At 48.4% G+C, this 23,223-nt stretch overlaps 2 protein-coding genes across 5 annotated transcripts in view; one reads left to right on the top strand and one right to left on the bottom strand.

The window, feature by feature from the left end:
* The window catches only part of EMC1 (ER membrane protein complex subunit 1), a 25,970-nt gene extending 8,585 nt beyond the window's left edge, over window positions 1-17,385 (bottom strand). The window contains exons 1-17 of one of the 3 annotated variants that reach the window (XR_006734247.1): window positions 17,223-17,385; window positions 13,404-13,528; window positions 12,694-12,759; window positions 12,371-12,464; window positions 11,389-11,517; window positions 10,050-10,176; window positions 9,328-9,477; window positions 8,835-9,002; window positions 8,253-8,324; window positions 7,814-7,876; window positions 7,051-7,173; window positions 6,166-6,262; window positions 5,712-5,834; window positions 3,900-4,099; window positions 3,588-3,737; window positions 2,706-2,867; window positions 2,185-2,304 (exon numbers count right to left, since the gene is read on the bottom strand). Coding sequence is in view for 2 of the 3 variants with exons in the window: in XM_045548557.1 (XP_045404513.1) it covers window positions 2,185-2,304; window positions 2,706-2,867; window positions 3,588-3,737; window positions 3,900-4,099; window positions 5,712-5,834; window positions 6,166-6,262; window positions 7,051-7,173; window positions 7,814-7,876; window positions 8,253-8,324; window positions 8,835-9,002; window positions 9,328-9,477; window positions 10,050-10,176; window positions 11,389-11,517; window positions 12,371-12,464; window positions 12,694-12,759; window positions 13,404-13,528; window positions 17,223-17,317 (2,064 nt within the window). In the remaining variant the exon portion in view is untranslated. The remainder of the gene's footprint in view (window positions 1-2,184; window positions 2,305-2,705; window positions 2,868-3,587; window positions 3,738-3,899; window positions 4,100-5,711; window positions 5,835-6,165; window positions 6,263-7,050; window positions 7,174-7,813; window positions 7,877-8,252; window positions 8,325-8,834; window positions 9,003-9,327; window positions 9,478-10,049; window positions 10,177-11,388; window positions 11,518-12,370; window positions 12,465-12,693; window positions 12,760-13,403; window positions 13,529-17,222) is intronic. The other 2 variants (XM_045548557.1, XM_045548558.1) reach the window with 2 other exon arrangements.
* Window positions 17,316-23,223, top strand: MRTO4 (MRT4 homolog, ribosome maturation factor). Of its 2 annotated transcripts, none has more exons than XM_045548559.1 (8): window positions 17,316-17,664; window positions 19,691-19,749; window positions 20,651-20,754; window positions 21,464-21,545; window positions 21,820-21,887; window positions 22,157-22,308; window positions 22,641-22,717; window positions 22,840-23,223. In XM_045548559.1, the coding sequence occupies exons 1-8, from the start codon at window positions 17,637-17,639 to the stop codon at window positions 22,987-22,989; spliced, it is 720 nt and encodes a 239-aa protein (XP_045404515.1). In that variant the 5' UTR covers window positions 17,316-17,636; the 3' UTR covers window positions 22,990-23,223. The 2 variants fall into 2 exon arrangements, with proteins under 2 accessions (XP_045404515.1, XP_045404516.1); XM_045548560.1 differs by lacking the exon at window positions 17,316-17,664 and adding an exon at window positions 19,080-19,419.

Here is a 23,223-nt window from a genome sequence, read left to right as displayed (position 1 = left end):
CGCTTGAGCCCAGGAATTTAAGGTTCAGTGAGCTATGATGACTCCACTGCACTCAAGCCCAGGCAACACAGTGAGTGAGACCTTATCTCCAAAAAAAAAAAAAGAAAGAAAGATCTAGTTTATGAAGAAGTTTTAGATTTTGGTTAAGAAAGATACTAAAACCAGTAAGAAAGGAGAATAATACTGAGTAGTATCCCATTGTTTATCTGGGTAGGAAATATCCAAGAAAATTTACTATTACTAAAATCTAAGATCTCTGTGTACTGGGGACGGCACTGAATTGTTAAGCTAGAAGGGACCTCTAAACATTTCCTGTATGGTTCTTTACGATCACAGGAAACCTGTACATACACATTCATGGTTAAATACATTATTGTATGTCTGTCTTATAGAATTACGTGGAGCTGGTGCTATGTAATTCTGTAGGAACTGTGAATTTCATAGGGGGCTGGTGGCTGGGAAGGGGCACGAGGCCCTTCTGGGAAGCTGGTGCTTCCTGCCTCCTGACATGATTACCATGAGCCATAACCTCATGATTTTGCACTTTTCTCAATAATTTACTATAATGAAAAATAGGTTGACTAAATAATGAGGTAGAAAAGCCAGTAGGTGAAAAAAGCAAATTTCCTAACAAGAAATGTAGGTCAATTCCACATAAGAAAAAGAATGCATGAGACACACACCTGTGTCCATACAGCTGCTAATACGGTATCATAAACACACAGTAAGGATGGTAGGAAAAGGTGCTACCAACCGCTGACAGGCTTCCCAGCCAGGGAAGACAGCTGGGAATGGGCTGCAGGGGTCCGTTCACGTTTTGCTTGGACACCTCTTTATCAATGGAATCCCTTACAATGAAAATATATTTATGACGCAAAATTTTTTTTAAATAATAAAATGTTCACTAATAACAAATAAGCCTTCATTGCCCTGGCCTTCTTTGAAAACATGAGAATTCACTGAAACATCTCCAGAGGGGAAGGTCACCAAGCAAGGGCAAAGGCAATAAACACACTGGGAGGTCAAAGTCTGTACCCCACACTTGACTCACTTCCCCCAGAAAGCTCTGCCTCCTTTGTCTTCTTCCCTTGGTCACTGTTCACTTGGATGACACCCCTGGACTCCACTGATTCGTGACACCTACACTCTAGCTCACTCCCCTCTATCTACAAAGAACCATCTCTTTCAAGGTCCCTTGTTATCAACTTGGAAGAACAATTATTTTCACCCACAGAGTAAAGAATGTGTTTTCTGGGCAGACTATTGCCAATGCTGTGTACGCTAAAGGTTAGCTGTTACAAAATGCCTGGAAAGGGCACTGCATTTTCAGAACAAAAACTCCAACTTAGATGCCACTGCCCATGTGCCAGGCATTGTTTTATGTGATTTACATGTAGTAACTCACTGAATCCTCACAACAACCTTATGAGGTATGTGCTATTATTAATATGATCTTATTTTACAGAAAAAAAACCAGAAGGCTAGAGATGTAATATGCCTAAGGTCAACAAGTTAGTAAGTGATAAATCTCAGCTTCAAACCCAGGCAGCCAGGGCCAAGCTCTTAACCTCTATGTCTCTCAAAAGGCCTCACGGAACAGGATGGGAGGCCTTTCTGGTGAGTGCATGCCACAAAGTACTTCCCCCCTCCACACAGTCCTGCTAACAAGGCCAAGGCCAGCCCCTTGTAAGCTTCCGAGCTGGACTTCAAAGCCCATGTCTATCACTGTTTACAAGAGTTAGGCTAAAGGATGTCAGGATCAGAGCAAACTGATCCCATTTCCAGAAATAAAATTCAAAGCAACATTCTGCCAAGAGTCAGTCAATAACACCATCTTTGTATAAAAGTACAACTCATTACTCACCCCCATTCCTACCTCTCACCCTCCCAAGAATGGAGAAAAACGTCCCTTCTCTGCCGTAGAAAAAGAAAGTGAAATGAGAAGGTTCCATGAAGGCAGAGACGTGGTCTATTGTGCACCGATATGTCTGCAGCACCTGGAACCATGCCTGCCATGCAGCAGCTGCCCAAAAAATATGAACAAATGCCTGACTTTGAATCAATCAGGATTGTGCTAATCAAAGTTTACAATAGAATGAGTAGCACAGTTCACTTCTTAGCCAATGACCAGGAAACACCTACATCCCCTCTACAAAGGGTCCTGTCAAGATGCCCCTTCCTTACCTTTCGAAGCCGATATCCACACAGTCGTCCCTGCTCTGCATCCACCAAATAGAAGAAGATGGAAGGGGCAAGTTCATGTAGCTGTCGCAAGACATTCCGGGTGGCTGGGAAAGCTGTGACCTTAAAAGACCCAGACAGCCCAGGAAAGGGTTAAAGGATTAGAAATCTCTAACCCCAGTTTCCCCGGACTCATTACTCTTTCCCTATCAAAGAAAGTCTTAAAAATAAAACAACAAATCTAAAAAGAATTAGAGTCTAGTAAACTCAGTTAAGAACCTGAGTTTTTTTTTTTTTTTTTTACTAACGCAGCAATCAAAATTTTTCTACAGCAATCAAAAAAAAAAAAACACCTAAGTTTTCCTAAGTGCAGAAACAGCAACGTCTCTTAGAGACGGCCTTGGAGCCCGAACACGTGCTGGCTGCAGACGCACTCCACCTCTGGCCTGCGACTGTGTTTCACCACCCCACCCCACTCCCCACTCCCACTTGGATGTCCTCCATCCCCTCCGCAGATGCACTACCTTGTACTCATCGTCTATCAACAACAACACCTTGGCGTAGTCTTGATCCATGACCGGAAGAAGCAAGGACTGCAAGATGGGGCGCTTCAGCACTGGGGGAGCCACCTGACTCCACTTCCCAAATATGGGATTGAAGACATACAGAGAACTCATTCCCGTCTCCTAAAATGGGAAAACTGTCAGGCTCCAGCCACACGAAAGGAGTGCAAATCCTAAGGGTTAATCCGAGGAGCTGGGACTTCAACTGTGAGGGGTTCCCTAGTCTTTGCCCTCTGTGTTGACAGTAAATTCTTGACTAAAGGTGAATGGACCCCCTAGGCAAATGGTCCCCTTACATCAAAAGGAAAAAAGTCAAACTGCCTCTGGCTCCAAACCTGACCAAGAACTAGACAGGCTGAAGAATAAATAAAAAGGTCAGGTACCAATGCAGCAACCCCAGGGCGGCCACTTCAGAAGAGTGCCTCCCATGCCCCCTTTCTAACTCTGGAATGAATCCACAAAAGCCCATTCTAATGCTGGGAGGCAGGGATACAAACAGCAGAGTCCTGCTCTTCCTCACAGAAGAGAAGACAGCCACTCAGCTACCAACAGCAGCCTATGCTTGGAAAGGAAGAGAGCTGGCTTCCTAAGTGTGCGGTGAAGTCGCACCCCCTTCACAGTCAATTCCTCATCAGTGCCAGACGGTTCCTCCACCCAGGCATGAAACTGGAAGAAAGAGTTCTAACCCCTGAGTATTCCTCTTTAATAGAATTCCAAGGGCCTAGGAGAAATTTCAGTTGCAAAATAGCAAAAAAGCTCAAGGAAAAAAGTAAAATTGTCTCTGGCTCCAAACCTGACCAAGAACTAGACATGCTGGCTCAAGTCAGAGGTGGGCGGCCTCACCTTGTCCTTCACCAGGAGGGTGCACTGCGGGGGGTGGGGGAAGTGAGCAGTAGTTCTCTGCACCATCAGCTTGAAGGAGGAGTCTGGCTTGACACTGGGTAGATACTGTTTCCACAGGATGGTGCCAGAGCTGCTCTCAATGCCAAAAAGCTGCAAGATAAACAAATACTTGGCACACAACTAGAAAGAGAAACCAAACAACTGATTCTATCCTTGCAAATTAGAACCAGTGCTACCCCCTACCGAAGGCTTTTTGTTTCCCACCCCCTGAACTTCAAAAGCTTCAGGACATGGGGTACAAACCCCACTCACCTTGCCTGAGGCTGTTACCATCACCATCATCTTCTGAAGGTTGAACTCATCTCTGGCCAGGGTGTCGATGTTGATCTCATTCTTAATCTGACTTCGGGGCTTGCGAGCATCGTAAAACATTTTCCAGAGGTGGGAAGTCCACGCCTGCAGCAGGATAAGCTGAGACGAGAGGCGTTTCAGGAACATCCCCAGCAAGCCGTCTGGTGTCAGGAAAAAGGGAAAAAGGTACGTAGTCTGAGTCAGACCAGGGGTCCAACAAGGAGGTGCGCGTTTTTCCTAATGAGGGATCTCTCCCTCTCCTCTGGAGTGTTAAAGTCCACACTCCAGGCCACAAGCCCAAGGGACAGTCCTGTGTCTGAGGCCTACAGTCTCACACTCAGGTATAGCCATGCAGGAGCTTCCAAAAATTACTTACCTGGCTCTTATGACCTCACCTGCCTGGAATCGTTGAATAGGAGGCTAAGAATCAGGGATCAGCCATGCAGGATGCAGCCATGCTGTGAATGTCTCCACCACAGCCCCACATCCAGCATGGCCAGAAGAAAGCTTCTGGGTGCCACGACAAAGCCAGAAGAGGTGCAGGTGTGGAGGTTCAGGGGTGCGAGTGTATGTGTGTCATGAATGGGTACTTCCATTTCCTACTGTGCCAACTGTTTAACCTGCACCCAACAGACCTACTTATAAGCAATTCCCAGGGCTGGCACTCATTCTGTCCCTGAGTCCATCAATGAGGCCACTACCCTTCAAATCTCCTCCATGGGAGGCCACAGGTTTGGTGAGAGACACAAGGTAGCAAGATCTCTGGAGTCAGGCCTGGATTAAAATCCCAGCTCTACCACTTACTGCTATGCAGACTTGGAAACTGTACGTAACCTTTTGCCTCTGGTTCCTCATCTGTAAAATGGCCTGTGACCCATATTGCTGTTGCAAAGATTACATCACAGGATGCATACACAGGATTTGCATGGTGCCTGGTACTCCTAAAAAGGAGCAGCACCTTTGCTTATCTTATTTCCCCCCAACCTCAGCTCAAGGAAGAGAAGTGAAAGGCAAACAGGACAAGTCACAAGCATGGCAGTCCACACACATGGCAAGTACCTCATTGATGCAAGTCAGGGAGAACAAATAATTAACCAAAAGCTAGCCATGTGGGCAGGCAATGAGCAACAAGGCAGCAAGAAGCAGGTTTTACCTTGAATTGCTGGATCCAGGCAGCAGAAATAAATAGTAGAGTCAAATTAATCCTCAGCTTAAGAAAATTCACAGTGCCTAGTAGGGTACCCGGCCCAGAGTAGACGCCCCCAATAACTATCTGTTGGAGAGCTAGATGAATGCATGGCAGGAGAGAGCTGGGGGCAGGACTGAATCAGAGTAGAATAAATCAAGTTCGCTTTGGGGGAAGCAACTGTGGCTGGCTTCAGAGGGGACTGGGTTACTTCCACAATAATCAGATCAACCCAGCCATGTCTCTCTAGACAGACGTGGCTGTTACTTTAAGGATGACAATGAGTGTTCGGTGCCTGGCACGGTGCCTGACAGATTTTCAGTACTCAGACAATAGTAGCTGTTACTATAGTAAGATGTTTTTCCCTCAGGACCTTTCCCTAGAGGGATTCACAGTTCCCTCTTTCACAGAAAGAATGGCTATATACACCACATGGTCACAGAGCTCATTCAGAACACATTGGCAATCCGCTGAGCCCAGGAAGCCAGGGACGCCATGAGTCAGAGTCTCTTATGGTCCATCCAACAAACCCACTCCCAGAGCAGCCCCTCCAACAACTCTGCTGTCCCCACCTCTTAGGTTCCTACCTGCCTTTTTGCCAAATTCTCCTTCCAGCTCAGCCTGCGCCCCGGTCAAGGGGAGATCCACCATCTCCAGGCACACCACCTCTGCCAAGGACTCCTCGCGGCTCCACAGCACCACCTTCCCTGCTACAGAGACCATTCACAAAAGCTAAGCCTGCCTCCCGGATCTTCTGCAGAGGCTTCTAGGTGACTCAGGGATCACCACAGCTCTTGTGCAAAAATAGAAGCGGCAGAGCAAGGGGCCGGAATCAATAGGTTACATGAGAAAAGTTCTGTCTCCCACCCTAGAATGCTAAGGAAGTATTCAAAAGCAGGTGACATATGGCTCTGAAAAAACACTCAGGGCACATTCCACTTGAACCTTTCCCAGCAGCCTGTCCACAGCCCCCCAAAAGCTGTCTGATCGGAGCTCACAGACAGGCTTAGGAATAAAATGGGTTGAATGAGGTCTACTTACCCAGCTGCTGCAGGAAAAGTAGCAGATGATCCTCCGTCTGCACCAAGGCCCGGTAGCCCACTGAGTCATCCTTTTTCAAGAACACCTGGATGTACAGCTACAAGCCGAACAGTCAAGACCACTGAGGAGAGAATCCAAATGCCTCTGAGAGCACCAGATCCCAAGACACAAAGCTTTAGGAGCAGGCAGAGGTCCAGGTCGTGGCGTTATTCGATGTCTAAACAATACAGCTATTGCCTGGACACCGCTAAGATGATACATATCCCTAGGAGCCACCACGACAATGATGCTAGGCTCTCTCGGACCTTTCTGTGGAGGAACCTGAGTACTTCACAGGTACCGCGTCATTCATCCACGCTCTAATCCCATCCCACAAAGCAAGCAGGAGGCCAGAGTTAGACTTTCCGTGCTAGAGATGAAGAAGCCACAGGCCAGGAAGCTGAGGAACACAACTAAATGCACAGAGGCGGTACTGGGTAATGATTAAGATGGTAGGCTGTGGAGTTAGACAGACCTGAGTCCGAACCCCAGCAACACGTCTTACTAGCTCTGGGACTCTGGACTGGGTGATAAATCCTACTAGACCACAGTATCATTTGTAAAACAAGCGTAGTAATAACCACTTCACGAGACTCTTGAGATGGTTAAATCAATTAATGCATAAGTAAAAAGCTTGGCACAGTGCCTGGCACAAAGTGACAACTTGGCATAAATGTTACCTGCCTTTACCGTGACTTATGACAAGTCAGTGGCTCAGTAAGAAGGAGAACCCAGGTCCAGAGAGCCCTAATGCAGGATCCATGGCCATGACCTGGCCCTGAGGAAATGACGCCCCATGCCAGGGAGCCCACAAGACAGAGTCTGAAGACAAAGGCTGCGACTCACCCGCTCAGGCCGAGTGCCGCTCTGCTCCAGGCTAAACGTAATCGTGGTGTCCAGCAGCCGCCGACCTGTCTCCACTAGGTAGAGGTTAATGGCGTAGGTCTGATTGAAGCAAGCCAGCGAGTCCTAGGGGTACAGACAGTATGGGTCAACTACAGGTATCCCCCAAAGTCCCCCAAAGGAAGTCTAAGGATTGGGGGCAAATACCCGAGAGAAGGAGCCAGCCCGAAAGGGGAAACATTTGCAAAGGAAAATAGAGGAGAAAAGAAAGCTAAATCCTAAGGCAGAAATAAGGTGCCTGAGTAAATAGATCCAACTACAACTTCTGTGTCTGTTTTGGAAGGAAGCCAGTACAGTGTCGCAGAGACTCCCCAGGAGAGGCGAGACTGTGAGCAGGGACAGGGAGTAGGAAAAAGCTTAGGAGACGGAGGTCACAGCAGGAACCTGTGCCTGTAGCCAGGGTCTCACACTTCTGCTTCAGGGCAACAGCACAGATGACCACTCAACTCTACCAGCCAGGATCCCAAAAGAAATGGGGAAACTGAGGCCTGGAGGAAGAAGTACTTAGGGACAGATTCTAGGGATTCTACCTTCTAATCTCCCAAAGAAAAGGGATCCAGAGAAACAACACTGAATTTGCAGTACTTAGGAAACCCCATTGGAAGCTGGGAAGTCTGAGACCTGCTCCTAGCTGAAGCCGTTCCCCCAACTCTACTGGGTGGCCCGTGTCTCTAGGCCTAGCACACTGCCCAATGCCACACCTTACCTTTGGACTAGACTTCTCCGAAAAGCTCCCCAGTGACCCATCTTCAGAATTGCTAGGTTTCTGCTACAGGAAAGAGAAGGACAAGAGAAATTTCAGCCAAAGGGTCACTTCCCAATCATCAAAGTGAAGCTTTTATTTGTACGTCTTCTCAGCACTTAGGAGAAGGCAAATCTCACTTCTCACCCCCGCCCACAAAGCCTATGCAACCCTTAACAGTCCCAGATGCAAGTGAGGCCGTCAGTGTTAGGGTCTCATTCCTGGGGAGAAATGGGATGTGCAGAAAGCTCTGTAGATGAGGTGAGATCTCATTTCTCAATAGCCTCCTGCTCCCTGGGTTCAAACCGACCAGGCGAATGTGCCCAGACTTCTGATTCTCAGCACTCCAGGCATAGATAAGAAAGGAAAACCCCAAGTGCTCGCAGTTGTTCTCAGTACTCACCGCTTCATTCCGGCAGGTCATGACTGCAGCCACCGTCTTCTCTCCAGTGGTGGCAAAGCTCACTAGGACAGTCTGGGGGAAAAGCAAGGTGTCAGCTCCCATATGGGCCTGTACTAGCCCGCAGCCTTGCAGAGGTTTGCTTCTCCGGGAAGGCCCCTTGGCCTTGGAGTTGCAAGTGTTCCCCACTGTGGAGCGTAACAGCCAGGGCATTTGAGAGCAGAGGGAGGCCCCAGGTGCAGCGACAGCTGAAAACAGAACTCTCCTCTACCTCCCACACAGCCACAGGTCAATCCTAAATCCCATGCTGCTCTTAGTATCTATAGAGATGCTCTAATTTATGTCCCCACTTTCCTGTGGACTCAAAGGAAGACAACTAGTTTTACTCTGAAGATCCTCTGTAATGCTCAGGAGAAAAAGTACCGTTTCCACTATAAGGCTACCCCTCTCAAACCACTGATGGGAAGGTGTCATCAACCCTGGGCTTAAGAGCAAATGTCTCCAGATTCAAAGGCACTGGCTTCTAGCATCCGTGTCATGGCTACATCCTCCAGAATCCTAGGAAACCGTGCTGCCTGTAGTTACCTGCGGGAAGTTTTTGAGCAAACTCAGGGCCCCATGATGGTAATGCAGCAGAGCGTAGTGGTTTGGGGACAACTGCAAGAAGAACTGGGCCCGAGACGGATCCACTGGGTTGGGCTGTGTGGAGAGTACCCGGGGTTGGAATCCACTTCCAAATTCTAAGTCGAGAGACTAGGAGGCAAGAAGGAGGAGGGTTAGAGCTAAAAGCCAACAAGACACTGACCCACCCCAGGCTCGCATGCTCTGCCCCACTTTGCCAGGGAAGTAACTAGGCCATGGTAGGTGGCTCTAGAAGCTCCTGTTCAAGTTCCCCAAAGGGGAGAGTGGCCCATTTCCAGTTACACCAGTTCAGCCAGAGGACTGAAATTCACCCCATGGCTGCCAGGGTTCAGAAAAGAAGCAGTGACCCTGGAACACTCTCCAGGGGAACCGTGCTGACCTTTTTCAGCCTTGAAGATAATTCCTTAGGCCAGGGGAAGGAGCTGTAGCCTCTAACCTGCAGTGGGATCTGCCTCAACTCCCACTCCATCTCCAGGGCCAAAGTTTGGAGGGAACGTGAGCTTGGGTCAGGGCACACCAGGACAGCCTCGTCCACCACGCCACAGGCTCCAGTGAGATGTTGCAGCCATGGAGTCGAAACCCTGACCTACGGGAGAGTTATCGCAACAGGAGGCTCATGAAGGAGTTTACATTTCCCTCTCAGCTCATCAGCAGTATCACTGCCAGAATCCCACTGGGCATCCAAAGCTCGAAGGTTCTTCCTAGTTGGTTCCATAGGAGTTCTTCCTGTCCCCCACACCCCACACCCCCGGCCTCCCAAGGGCCCCCAGACCTGGAGAAAAAAAATCAGGATTTCCTTTCTGGTCACTGGAAAAATATACCAGATAATTCTAAATACCTGACACTTCAAATAAGCATTTCTCTACTATATTTGTCATACGTGGTTTCCTATCGTCATTTTATAGCGTCATCTAAGAAGATACTTACAGGCAGTGACTAGATCAATGTAACTTTTAGCTTAGGCAGCGCAGAAGAGCATCATATACAAATACTTTAAATAAATGTCTGATAAGAAGGCAGCTCGCAAGTGATCAGAATCAGGGATCATAAATGGCTTTTGCATCTGCCCAGCCAGGTTCCCTGGTCCCCAGTACAAAGCAGCTCTCAACTCACCTCCCTATTCACACGGTTCTTCAAGCTGGACGCGCCCTGCCTTACCTGCTGGACAATCTCTCCGTCCTCCACGTTAAACTTGACGATGTTCACGTGGCTGAAAGGAACGACTCCGAGGGCCCACACCACTCCAGAGCCGTAGGAATACACCATCTGGTAGTGGATGCTGTCACTAAGAGAGGGAAGAAAAAGCAGAGAGCAACAGCTGTAGCCCTCGCCAGGGAGCCTCAGGCCCTTCCGAAAGCAGGCTGCCACCCCTCAGCCAGATGTCAGGAACCCGCGATCCCAGATAGGTTGCGTTTGGCTCATACAGTTTCAATTTTGTTTGTTCATTTTAAATTTGCATTAGTTGTCAACATTTAGAACTCAGATTATACTTAAAAATCAGATTTCTAGCTTTTCTTAAAGTTAGAAGATGTGGCAACACCAGGCCACCCACAGGCCTGAAGGGCACCGATCAGCGGTACGGCTGCTCCCTCGCAGCAGGCCAGGCACACTGCAGCCCCCGACAGTCCCCGGCAGCCTGTGTGCTCTAGGATGTCCTACACCTGCCCCACAGGAATCTGAGGTTTGAGCCCTGCCCCAAACTTTGAAAATGGCCACAGGTGGTCTTAGCACCTCCCTCCTGCTCCTTCCCAGCTCCATGATTTCCACCACCAGGACTCCAGGAAACCATCTCAAACCTCACTTAGCCCTACCCTGGGCTCTTCTCAAGTTGTTTTTTTTTTTTTTTTTTTAGACAGAGTCTCACTCTGTTGCCCGGGCTAGAGTGAGTGCCATGGCATCAGCCTAGCTCACAGCAACCTCAAACTCCTGGGCTCAAGCGATCCTCCTGCCTCAGCCTTCCCGAGTAGCTGGGACTACAGGCATGCACCACCATGGCCGGCTAATTTTTCTATATATATTTTTAGTTGTCCATATAATTTCTTTCTATGTTTAGTAGAGACGGGGTCTCACTCTTGCTCAGGTTGGTCTCAAACTCCTGAGCTCAAACAATCCGCCTGCCTCGGCCTCCCAGAGTGCTAGGATTACAGGCGTGAGCCACCGCGCCCGGCCTGTTCTAATTCTTAATACAAACGAAAAGCTCGGTCTAACTTGAACTGGAAGTCAAAAAGCCCAAAGTCCCATGACCATGAGAAAGTGAGTGGCTCCCCTGCTTGCTGGCTCTAGTGCCCCAGAGTGAGTTTTCTCCTCACTGCAGAGAAATGGCAGACGTAGCCCCACCCTCTGAGTCCAGGCCTAGATCTAGCGGGTGTAACACACTCCACACAATATCAACACAAGGCAAACTTGGGTCAAAACAAATGCTTCAGGACTCTCAAGGAAAACGAGGGTCTAGTAGAGAGCAGCACGAGGCAGCTGTCGCTGTGAGAGGCAGCCTTACCTTTCTGGGAGATGTTCCACCCATTTGAGGTGCCCACTGGAGAGGTGATGAAGGGCAAGAGTCGTCTTCTTCAGGACCGCGACGTACCTCACTGACTCCTGCAGGCCGACTAGCCCAAGTGCCTGGAAACTGAGCACAGGCACAGGCTGAGCGATGCCCACACCTGCAGAGGCTGGGGCTGGAGCAGACAGTCCAGACCACCACCACTGTTGCTCGGTGCGCAAGGAAATAGGCTTTGAGGTCACACACACCTAGATCCTAATCCTGGCTCTGCCTCTCATTAGCCGATTGAAGAGTCTGTACTTGCAAACATTTGGCCACACTGTGTCCCTAAAACCCTCCAAATCTCCTAAGGGTTGTTCCCTCCCTCCCCTGGGACTTCACAGCAACTGGACCAGCCTTCTACCACACAGACAGTGCTGTCATTAGTGGGCTGTGTCCCTGCCTCCCCAGCTGACGGTGAACTCCTTGATGACAGAAACGGTCTCACATTCATGTGTGCTGCCATCACCTAGGGGCTCACCAAGTGTTTACTGAGTGAACTGCTATCAGAAGATGTATAACTAATGCAAATTACCCTATCATTTAAACAACCTTAGCAGAGATGTAATAGTAGTTCAAGCTCTTCTCTAAACATAAAACTGAAACATTGATAGTTTTATATTATGTTCTTATATCTAGAACAATTAAACTCACAAGTCATGTTAAGATTAGGAAAAGCATTCAAGTACAAAAACAACCACTGCACCTTGCACAGGGCTCTGCATCTAACAGGCGCTCAATAAATGTCGGCTAAGTAAACACATGTTCAATAACCTCAAGCACATCCAGAACTGGGCATTTGATATTCACGTTCAATATTTTTTGGCTTTTCAGTGGTCCCTGGGAAAAAACCACAAGGCCCGGAGTTGCTGTGTATGCATTTCTGTGTTCCAGCAAAGCCTTTAACTCGGTCAAGATAAAATCCAGTTTCTTCCCCTACCTGCCACTGTCCAGGGTTATCTCCCAGTTCAGGCCCCCAATGTTAGTCTCCCAGGAACGCATGATCCGGCCTCCATTGGACACAGTGATTGCATCTGGAAAAGACAAGACCATGGTGAAGTCGTTCCCCAAACCTGCTCTGTCACTGCCTAGGGTCTGTGAGCAGTGGCCTCACCTCTGATTTATGGGTGCAAATAAATGTTAAACACGTAGCTTCACTGCCAGGAGGACCCCTTCCCCTTTCCCTACCAAACCCTGTACAAGGGAAGGAACCAAGGAATGGGACAGGGAGTCATGATGGAGACACAGCAGGAACACGCTTACCCTGTCCGTGCAGCAGCATGGCGTCCACAGCCCCTTCTGCCGTGCCCTTGTCAACATGGCGCCACACTGAGAGACATGAAAGTCAGACGTTACTATGGACCAAAGAGAGGCATCCAAGAAGACTAAGAGATAACTAAAGAGCTCTTTGTTTGCACTGTGGTGTCCAGTTTTATTTCAAGGGAGGGAAGGAGTACAGCCAACTAGCAACGAGCCAGTCCTACTCACTGGGTCATCAGGGGAGGAGGGGTTGAGAGGAGCCACTACTATCCAGGCCCCGCTACTATCCCATCAAACATATAAACGAACAGTGACAAGATTAACAAAATCCATCCTGTTCACAAGAAAAGTAGTGACTGTGAATTCTATTTCCACAATTTTAGTGCCTAAAAACATCCAGCCAGTATAGGTAATTAAGCAAGGCTATCCGAGCCTTGACTGCAAAATAGAATAATATGTTTTTTGCAGCAATATCTTATTTAAGGACATTCGGGACTCAGGCTGAGGGAATAACTGCAAAAGCCAGTTATAAAAATATCTTAAATATTCAAAGATGGTAAGACTGAAAAAAAAGCATCAGAATCCACAAAGAGAGGCATCTTTTCCTCTAACTCGGAAAGCAGCCAGGCAGGCTTGGCAAGCCATGGGCCACTCAGTTTCCCTACGGTCAGCCTTCCCACCCTCAAGCCTACCGGTCCACACAGCTCACTCACAGATCTCCCCAGTGCGAGAATTTAATGCTGCAATCACATTCTTCTCTGTGGCCACAACCAATTTCTTGGATCCAGGGGAAAATTCCAAGGAGGCAAACTTGAGCTTCCCAACATACTGCTGTCTCCTGAGGAAAAGAGGGCAGGGGAACATAAGGGGCCAAAATCATCACTGCACAAAATGCTCTGGAAAAAGACAAACCACAGGGTTATCACCAGCACACCCATCTTAGGACATACAAGAAATACTTCTTAACGAGGAGATCTGAATTAAAGCAAGATTTCCATGTAATACTGTTAGAAGCAAAGGAAATAAGAGATGAGAATTACCTCCTAATAGATTAGAAATACTAACAGTCTTCCTTCTAAATGGAAGCACATCTTCACCTTAGGATAAGCAGCACTCAGAAGACTACCTGGTCTAAACCCCACAAGAACAAACATTACAGTCCTCTCTGTGTCCACTGATAGTGGGACTAGGTACTCAGCCTACAAACTAAAGAAGAGACACAAACCCTGCCCTCAACAAGCACACAGTCCAACTTTCCCTTCCATTTTCACTGACCACTGGAGAAAAAAAGTATGCAAAACTTCCAGCCAGGCCCTTGTTCTCTCCAGCCTTTCTAGCCCACACATATTCAGGATCCGTTTGAATCTGCACTCATACTTTCCCTGGGCCATACCCCATCACTTTCAACACCACGACCTAAGCATAAAGGGAATATAGTTAGCCTCACACAGTAGACTACTGAGTACAGAGGATGTGTCTGCTTGCACACTGCTGTTAACGAAGTACTGCAATCTCTAGCACGTTAAATACACATGACCATGACATTTACACTGAATTTCTCGCCATGATATTGTTTGGTCTAGTTAAAAAAAAAAAGCTGATAGTAGAGAGCCAGGTTTATATGACATCTGTCAGTTCTACCTGTATTTCCACATACTTTATTCTCACTGTATCCACTGAACAACTCTACAAAGTGAGTAGGGCAAATATTATTGCCCCATTTTACAGGTGAGGAAACCAAAGTCCAAACAGGTTCAGCTAATTACTGTCAGAACTAGAACCCAAATTAAGACCTTCTGACTAAATCCCATACTCTTTTAAAATATTGTTGTGTTTTATCTGAACTATAAAAATGCCTGCTTGTTCATTATGGAATATATGAAAAAACATAAACATATAAAAATAAAATGTTAAATACCTAAAATACCACCATTATAGATTGAATTGTGTTTTATGTTGTAACTCTAATCCCCCCAGTGCTACTGTATTTGAGGATAGGACCTTTAAAAAAGGTCCTCAAAACCTTAGTTAAAGGTTTAATGAGGTCAAAAGTATAGGATTCTAATCCAATAGGACTGGTATCCTTAAAAAAAGAAGAGACACCAGGGATGTTTAAGCACAGAGAAAAGGCCATGTGGGGACACAGCAAGAAGGCAGCCAAGGAGAAAGGCCTCAGGAGAAACAAAACCTGCCAATATCTTGGACTTCTAGCCTCCGGAATTGTGAGAAAATACATTTGTTGTTTAAGCCCCCCAGTTGGTGGTATTTCACTATAGCAGCCTAAGCAAACTAATAACAACTATAGATATACCTTTAACATTTTGGTGTACAGTCATGCAGCCCATAACAAAGTTTCAGTCAATGACAGACTGCATTTATAGTGGTGAGCCCATAAGATCACAATGGAGCTGAAAAATTCCTATTGTCTAGTGAAGTGGCACCACAATGTCGTAGCACAAAGCATTACTCACCTGTTTGTGGTGATGTTGGTGTAAACAAACCTATTGCACTACTAGTTGTATTAAAAACATACTAGTTAATGATAATAACAACTATGTTACTGGTTTATGCATTTACTATACTATATGTTTTAATCAAGATTTTAGAATGTACTCCTTCTACTTACAAAAAAAAAAGTTAACTGTAAAACAGCCTCAGGCAGGTCCTTCAGGAGGTATTCCAGAAAAAGACATGTTATCAATAACGAGCTGCATGCACGTTATTGGCCCTGAAGACTTTTCAATGGGAGGTGAAAGAAAGTGATATTGATGATCCTGACCCTGTGAGGGCATAGGCTAATGTGTGTTGGTGTGTTAGCTTTTAACTAAAAAGTACAAAAAGTAAAAAATAAAAAAATTTTTAAAATGCTGTAGGAAAAGAGCTTATAGAATAAGTCTATAAAGAAAGAAAATATTCTTGTATAGCTATACAATGTGCTTGTGTTTAAAGCTAAGTGTTATCAACAAGAGTCAAAAAGTTTTAAAAAATTAAGAAGGTTATAAAGTAAAATGTTACAGTAAGCTAAGGTTAATTTGTTATTGAACAAAAATATTTTTATAAATTTAGTGTAGCCTAAAGGTACAAGGTTTATAAAGTCTACAGTAGCATACAGTAATGTCATAGGCCTTCACATTCACTCAGTACTCACTGATTCACCCGGAACAACTTCCAGTCCTGCAAGCTCCATTCCTGGTAAGGAACCTACACAGGTGTACCTTATCTTTTATACAGTATTTTTACTGTACCTTTTCTATGTTTAGATAAGTTAGATATACAAATACTTAGCATTGTGTTACAATTGCTAAAGTAATATGCTGTACATGGAGCAATAGGCTATACCATATAGCCTAGGTGTGTAGCAGGCTATAGACCTAGGTTTGCGTAAGAATATGATGTTCACACAACGCATTTCTTAGAACATATCCCCGTCATCAAGCAACACATGACTGTATCTCAAGTATTTTTCAATTTGAAAGTTGTATATACCTAGTATTCTGCTAAATTAGATACACATATCCCTTGCTGTGTATGTGCAATATGCACGTATGACATGGTGAACATTTGTACGTATCATTAAAAATGTGACATGCTGTATTTGTCACACTGTCTGGCACAACAGGCATGCAACACATATATGAATCAGTTTTTCCAAGACAGAAAATATTTCACAGAGAAGGAGAAATCTGAGCTGGCCCCTGAAGGACAAAGTGTAAATAGTAATAACAGGTAACATTTAATGATTGCACTTACTGAGCCGGGCATTGTGCTAAGTAATTCAATGGGGTTATTTCATTCTCACAACCACTGTAGGAGATAATGGACTGTTAGAAAACCCATTCTGAAGACCAGGAAACCAAGCCACAGAGTGATTAAGGCACTTTCCCAAGATCACACAACCTGTAAATGGCAAAACGGACGTTCAAACAAAAGCAAGCGGACTTCAGGGCATTAAGGAAGGGTGAGTGAATGAATGAATGGATGATTGGCATCTCCTGGCTGATTAGAGTTTAGAGCAACCCTGCTCAGTCTAGGGCTGGACTAGGCTGAAGGGAGTGGGGAAAGGACTCAGTGTAGGACTTATAAGATGAAAGCCCTTATTTACATGCCTACAAGACACCAATTCGAGTAGGAATGAAAGTTCACTGAGGGCTGGCAACCTCTGACACCCGACGGACCAGAAACCTGACAATCATAGAAACGGGACCTGACAGGGAAGTTCGAAATCAGTGACCTCTGACCTGAACCCCAAGCATGCCTGGATGGCAGGGCTGGCTTTAGGGGTGTATAACCTGTAGTGTCACACAAGGATAGGCTTAGAATGACCCCGAACGTTTGATTTAAAGCTCTGCTGTCGACGTCTTAAAATTCTTGTTAATTTTTGAGCAGACAGCCCCACGTTTGCATTTTGCACTGGGTCCCGCAAATTATGTGACCGGTTCTGCTGCACGGTAAACCTCCTCCCTTTAGCAGGTAGGAGATAGGTACTGGGCAAACAGCCACATATTTCCCGAATAGGCCCCACACGTACGCACCAATCAAACTTGCCCACTTGGTCTTCATAGACCGCGGACGCAGGGAAGAGCAACGCAGCCCAGAGCCAGAAACTGGGAACCAACGCCGCCGCCATGATGAGAGCACAGGCACCGTACGCCGCCGGCCCGGCATGCACCGGGCTGCAGGCTCCGCCTCCGCAGAACCATAGAGTTGAGGCTGCGCGCGAGGTCCTCGGTGGGGCGCCCGGGACTCGGAGGCCGCCTGGACGCTTGGACAGTCGCCCAGCAGACGCGGGATAAAACGCAAGCGGCGGCCCGGCAGGGAGACGCGGGTTGCACCGCAGATTGGGTCAGGCACACGCGAGGGCAGCCTCCCAGGGCCGTCCCAGAGGCCCCCGCGCGGCAGGGTCCTAACGGGCCGCACGGCCTTCCGCCGCACGTGTGTTCAGCGCGATGCCCAAATCCAAGCGCGACAAGAAAGGTGGGAGAAGGGGGCGTCGGGACCCCACGGGGATCTCCGCGGGCTGGCTGCCGAACCCGCGATGGGGGCTTCGGGGAGCCCAGGACACAGAATGGCACTCCAGGACTTCCGCGACGTGTCCGCGGCCTTGCTGCGAGCTGGGGTGGGAGCTTTGGAGCGGCGGAATCGCCGGAGGGTGATGGAGCCTGCCTGGGACAAGGCAGCGGAGACTCCTTTGCCCATCCTCCAGTGCCCTTGCCAGGCCTACTGGGCCGGGAGACAGCACATACCTACTCAGGCCGTGCCTGTTGTCGCCTCGGCCTCTTTCCCACTTCCGCCGGTGCCCGTCTTGCTTCGCTCCCTGCGCTGCCGCCACTCCGGCCGCATTTCCCCTTTCTCTTCTTTCAGCATAGGCTTGTTCCCGCGTTTGGCGCTTTATATTTGCAGTCGCTTCTGTCTGGCATGCTTGTGCTCTGCTCTTCGTGTGGCTGTCCCCTTCTCAGTTGTCAGTTCATAGGGCATCTCCTCAGAGACTGTTTCTTAGTACCTTTGCTGTGTTGGCATCTCTCTCATCCTAGCATATTCAGTAAATACTGAGGGGACTGGCATTTTTTAGACGTTAGAGGATATAGCAACCCTAGTTTAATCAGAGAAATTCCTCAAAACACGAAAAGTCGAACAAATATAGTATGTCAGGTGGAGTAAAGAAGTTGAAAAAGATATTTTGTATATTGGTATCAGGAAAGGTCTCATTGATGTGACAAATGAGCAGAAACCTGAAGAAAGGAAGTGAGCATCCTGTGGAATTCTCTGGGCAGATGGTATTCCAATTAGAGAGAACGTGGAGTGCAAAGGCTCCAAAGTGGGAGCATATTTGACCGTGTTCTGGGACAAAGAGGTCAGTGTGGCTGGACCAGAGTGTGCCAGATACAGTTGGGGGAGGGGAGTTGGGCAGAGAGGGCAGGACTTCATAGGTAAGGAATTGGCTTTCACACCTGGGTGGAGTGCGTAGCCATCCTGGAGCTCAGACAGAGGGTTGATGTGATTAACTTTACCTTTAAAGGGTCACTCTAGTTGTCTTGTTGAGAACAGCCTGGAGAAGATAGGGGTGGAGGGCAAGGATGGAAGCAGTGAGGCCAGCAGTAGTCCAAAAGAGGGTGATGCTCCTGGACCAAAGGTATGGCAGTGGAGATGATGGGAAGTGGCCTGCTGTATTTCATTTGCCCTCCTTTCTGCACTTGCCACTGACTTGTGTGATTGCCTTTGTATGTGCTTTGTGAGGAGGGACTGTGAGTGCCAGGCAAGGTGAAGAAGAGGCCAGACCCCTTCCTGAGGGCACCCGGGGCTTTGCAGTTGATGCTCTGTTTTTTTTGTTTTTTGTTTGTTTGTTTGTTTGTTTAAAAGATCGTTCTCACTATGTTGCCCAGGCTGGTCTCAAACTCCTGGCCTCAAGCAGTCCTCCAGCCTCACAAGTAGCTGGAATTACAGGCAGGAGCCACTGCACCCAGCCTAGTTGGTGCTCTCTTGAGTGTCTATGGGATGATTTGATTCCGTGGAGGAGGTCCCAAGTCAGATCTGGCAAACTCTGCTGGGTGGGGCGCAAATTTGGCCCCAGAGAGGCATTGCTGCATCCTCAGGTCCAGATTGCAAAACAGAAGTGCAGACACATAACAGAGGAGATTCAGTCTCCAGACTCATCATTCCACAGCACAGACGAAGTCTGCCGCTGAGAGCTTTCCAACAGCAGGAACAAGACACTGCAGTAGAGATTTTTGGGTTAGTCTAAGGGGCCTAGGAACACCTGGTTTGTCTAAGTAGCAGGAGATGTGTCAAGGTATCTTTAGACCGAGGAATGCTAGAGAGTAGCTACTCTATGGACCTTGGGAATAGTTTGTATGCCAGAAATGATGGCAGCGAAGCCTTTGCTGACTTTCTTTCCTCATAATAGCTGGGTCCAGCTGAGCTATCAAAGGGGAAAAGAATTTAAGTCTCCAGTGCATCTAGGTTTATCTTTCATCATGGCTCTTCTTTTTCTTCTTTGTATTAGTTTCCTTAACCAAAACTGCCAAGAAAGGCTTGGAACTGAAACAGAACCTGATAGAAGAGGTAAGAGCTTGTTCTTTTTATTTTTCTAGAGCTTATGTTTGTTTTATAAAAGTGAGCGTAGGACTGTTTGCCAGGGGAGCATACTGTTAATAAAAAAATAAAAATAAAACCACCAAGCTGCTGATCCAGCCCTTTTCTCTCCGGTGGCAGCACAAGTAAGAACTCCCACAGTGGTGGTTTCCAGCCTTAACTGAGCTCTCACTCTGTGCCCTGCACTGTGCTCAGTGTTTCATGAGTATCGTTCCACTCTACCCTCATAATATCCCTGTGAGGCCAGAACTAGGTGATGTTATCAGTGTTTTGCAGTTAGGGTCGCCAAAGCTTACAGAGCTTTGTTAGCCTGCCCGATGTCAAAAGGCTAGGGAATTTACCAGGTGTGCACCGACCTGCCATCCGTACTGCCTCTGGCCTGCCAGCCTGGACCGCAGGCCGGGTGAGCACAGAGTCTCCTCCTGCACAAAGAGTCCATTCCTTGAGACCACCTCGTGATGGCTTTGGCCAGTGACCTGGGCAGAGCAGTGCCAATGAGCCACCTCATTATTTAGCTATCAGTAAATAATAAGGTTCCATGTGTTTGCATTTAGCAGGAACCTTCCTAGTATGGGTAAGATGTTTCTAGGTTAACAGTTAACGGTCAGTTCTACTTTGGGTCACAGATAGCAGATACATGAGAAAGCTGGCAAGTAGCATGGGGCCTAGATCCATGGCTCCACTGCCCTTGTACTTAGTGGTCCTGGTTTCAGTAATGGAGGTAGGGAGACAGCCAGATCAGAGGCCTCCCCAGCTCTTACACTTTCCACAGTCATTAGGGGCCTAGAGCAGATTCGTTCCACCTGAGGCCAGAGTAGTGTCCCATCCACGCTGCACCTTGAACTCCAGAGCCTCATGAATTGTCCCACAGCTTCGGAAATGTGTGGACACCTACAAGTACCTTTTCATCTTCTCTGTGGCCAACATGAGGAACAGCAAGCTGAAGGACATCCGGAATGCCTGGAAGCACAGCCGGTGAGCAGGCAGTGGGAAGAGGGCCCTTCTGAGTGGGGAAGGGGCCAGGCTGCTCACAGTCAAAGCACAGAAGCCATGCCTGACCCCTTGGGTACCTGTGTCATGCAGGTGGTACCTTAATAAGGACAAAGTGCCATCCCCCGCTGAAGAGCACTTCTTTTTAACTGTCAAAGCTGGTGTCAGCTCCTGGGGGCAGGACTTGGTAGTTACCCAGGGGATGTTTGAGGAAGGGTCCTTTCAGGGGAAGTGGCCCCACAATCCTGGAGTCTGGGCCTTTTATTAGGAGCATCACACAGTTCAGAATGTCAGTGTGTGCACTAGGACACAAGACAGTGACCCAAGAACAGGCTGCAGAGTCTATGTGGCTCTGGTGATCGGTCTCTTGCTGCACTGTTGTGATTCGGGCTGTTAAATGTGCCTCCTCCGTAGATCAGGGAGGATTGTTACAGAATGTTCACAATGGGCTGGTAGACAAAATGTGGACAATGTCAGGGATCTGTGAGTGGGAAAATAATGAAAGGGACTCTGGACTGGGGACAGACCATGGATGCACAGTGTAGATAAGTAGGAGCCTCTGGCCACGTGTCCTGCCACACAACAGCCTCGGCCTGGGCTCACTGTGGGCTCCTGGGGACTGGAGCTGGTTTACATTTAGCTCAGGGAAGGGGAGGGCAGGGCACTACCCTCATAGACTCCTCTTTCTTGGTAGGATGTTCTTTGGCAAAAACAAGGTGATGATGGTGGCCTTGGGTCGGAGCCCATCTGATGAGTACAAAGACAACCTGCACCAGGTGGGTCTCTGGCCCTCGCTGGGAGGGGCCCAGGCAAAGCGGCCTTGTCTCCTGCTGCTCCTGCGTGACACCCCTCCCAGCCAACTGGCCGGCCCAGGGTCAGGGAGAACAAGGCCTGGCTCAGAGCTCTGGCTTCTCCCTTGACCTCCAGACCCAGGGAATGGCACTCTTCCTGCCCCCACCCCTCCCACTGTGACAGCAAGAAATGTCAAATGCCCCCATTAGAAAACCACCGCTCTAATGTGACCAAACTGTCCTGACTTTTGATTTGTAGGTCAGCAAGAAGTTGAGGGGTGAAGTTGGTCTCCTTTTCACCAACCGCTCAAAGGAGGAAGTGAATGAGTAAGCGTTTCTGAGGAATGGAGGGAAGAGAAAGGGGATGCCGGGGAAGGAATGATGGAGGGGCTTTGTCCAGTATGGAGACATCAGCTTGAAACTGGTTCTTAGAAGCCGATTATGACCCTGGTAGCCCGTGACCAGAGCCATCTCTGTCCTCTCCAGCACAGTGCTCTGGGCTGGCTGCCAACCAGCGGCCGGGAGGGCCATGGGGCACCAGGTGGGCTGGGAGTCAGTCAAGAAGCTCCCCTCCTACCACTTCTCTTTTCCCTAAGGTGGTTCACGAAATACGCAGAAATGGACTTCGCCCGAGCTGGTAACAAAGCCACTTTCACCGTGAGCCTGGATCCAGGGCCCCTGGATCAGTTCCCCCACTCCATGGAGCCACAGCTGAGGCAGCTGGGCCTGCCCACTACCCTCAGGAGAGGTACGGGCAGTCCCTGGAGCCGAGAGGTCCCAGCCCAGGGCCCAAGAGCACAGGCTTCCAGGCGCTCCCATCTCTGGCTGAGCACATTGTTTCTACAAGCCTCCATTTTCTCACGTGAAAGTGGCGTTAAGAGTGCCCACCTCATGGCTGGGGTGAAAGTGGACAGTAGCTTACAGCCAGAGTACGGCACTCAGGGACAGCAGGGAGCACACTCCACTGCTGGTGTGTGCGGGGAGCAGGTGGCCGACTGGATTCTTCCAGCTCAGCAGGGGCAGAGAGGGCTCTGCAGGTTTCTGGGCCAGAAGTAACTTGGGGCCACCCCCACTCTGCAGGTGTGGTGACCCTGCTGTCCGACTACGAGGTGTGCAAGGAGGGCGACGTGCTCACCCCGGAGCAGGCCCGTGTCCTGGTGAGTTTTCAGCCCCGTGAGGGCTCTGGCGGGAGGGACGGCTGCTTTGCCTGCTGATAACCTTGCTCTGCCCTTCTGATTACACTCATTCCTCCTGACTCTGTTCCCTTCGTCTCTTGCAGAAGCTTTTTGGGTATGAGATGGCTGAATTCAAGGTGACCATCAAATACATGTGGGACGCACAGTCGGGAAGGTTCCACCAGGTGGGAGACGACCTGCCAGAGAGCGCGTCCGAGTCGGCAGAAGAATCAGAGTCAGACGAGGACGACTGATGGGATCTCAGGACTGAGGGCTCCCCGCGCTGTGCGGGTTGCGGGTTGTGCTGGATCAGGCAGGACTGCCACCGCCCCTCGGGAGGGAGAGCTCTTTATTTGGCTGTAGATGAAGATGGGAGGGTGATGGGCACTGACTGTGTTCCTGTAAAGAATGAAACTTTGCAGGGCGTCTCCCTGGAGACAACAAAAGGAACTTTTCATAAAAAAAAGGACTTTGGATTTGTGCTTCTA

Source organism: Lemur catta, chromosome 3 (assembly GCF_020740605.2).
Source record: "Lemur catta isolate mLemCat1 chromosome 3, mLemCat1.pri, whole genome shotgun sequence".
NCBI classification, from domain to species: Eukaryota; Metazoa; Chordata; class Mammalia; order Primates; family Lemuridae; genus Lemur; species Lemur catta.
The sequence above is the reverse complement of the archived record's forward strand: the minus strand, read 5'-3'. Positions and strand labels throughout refer to the sequence as shown.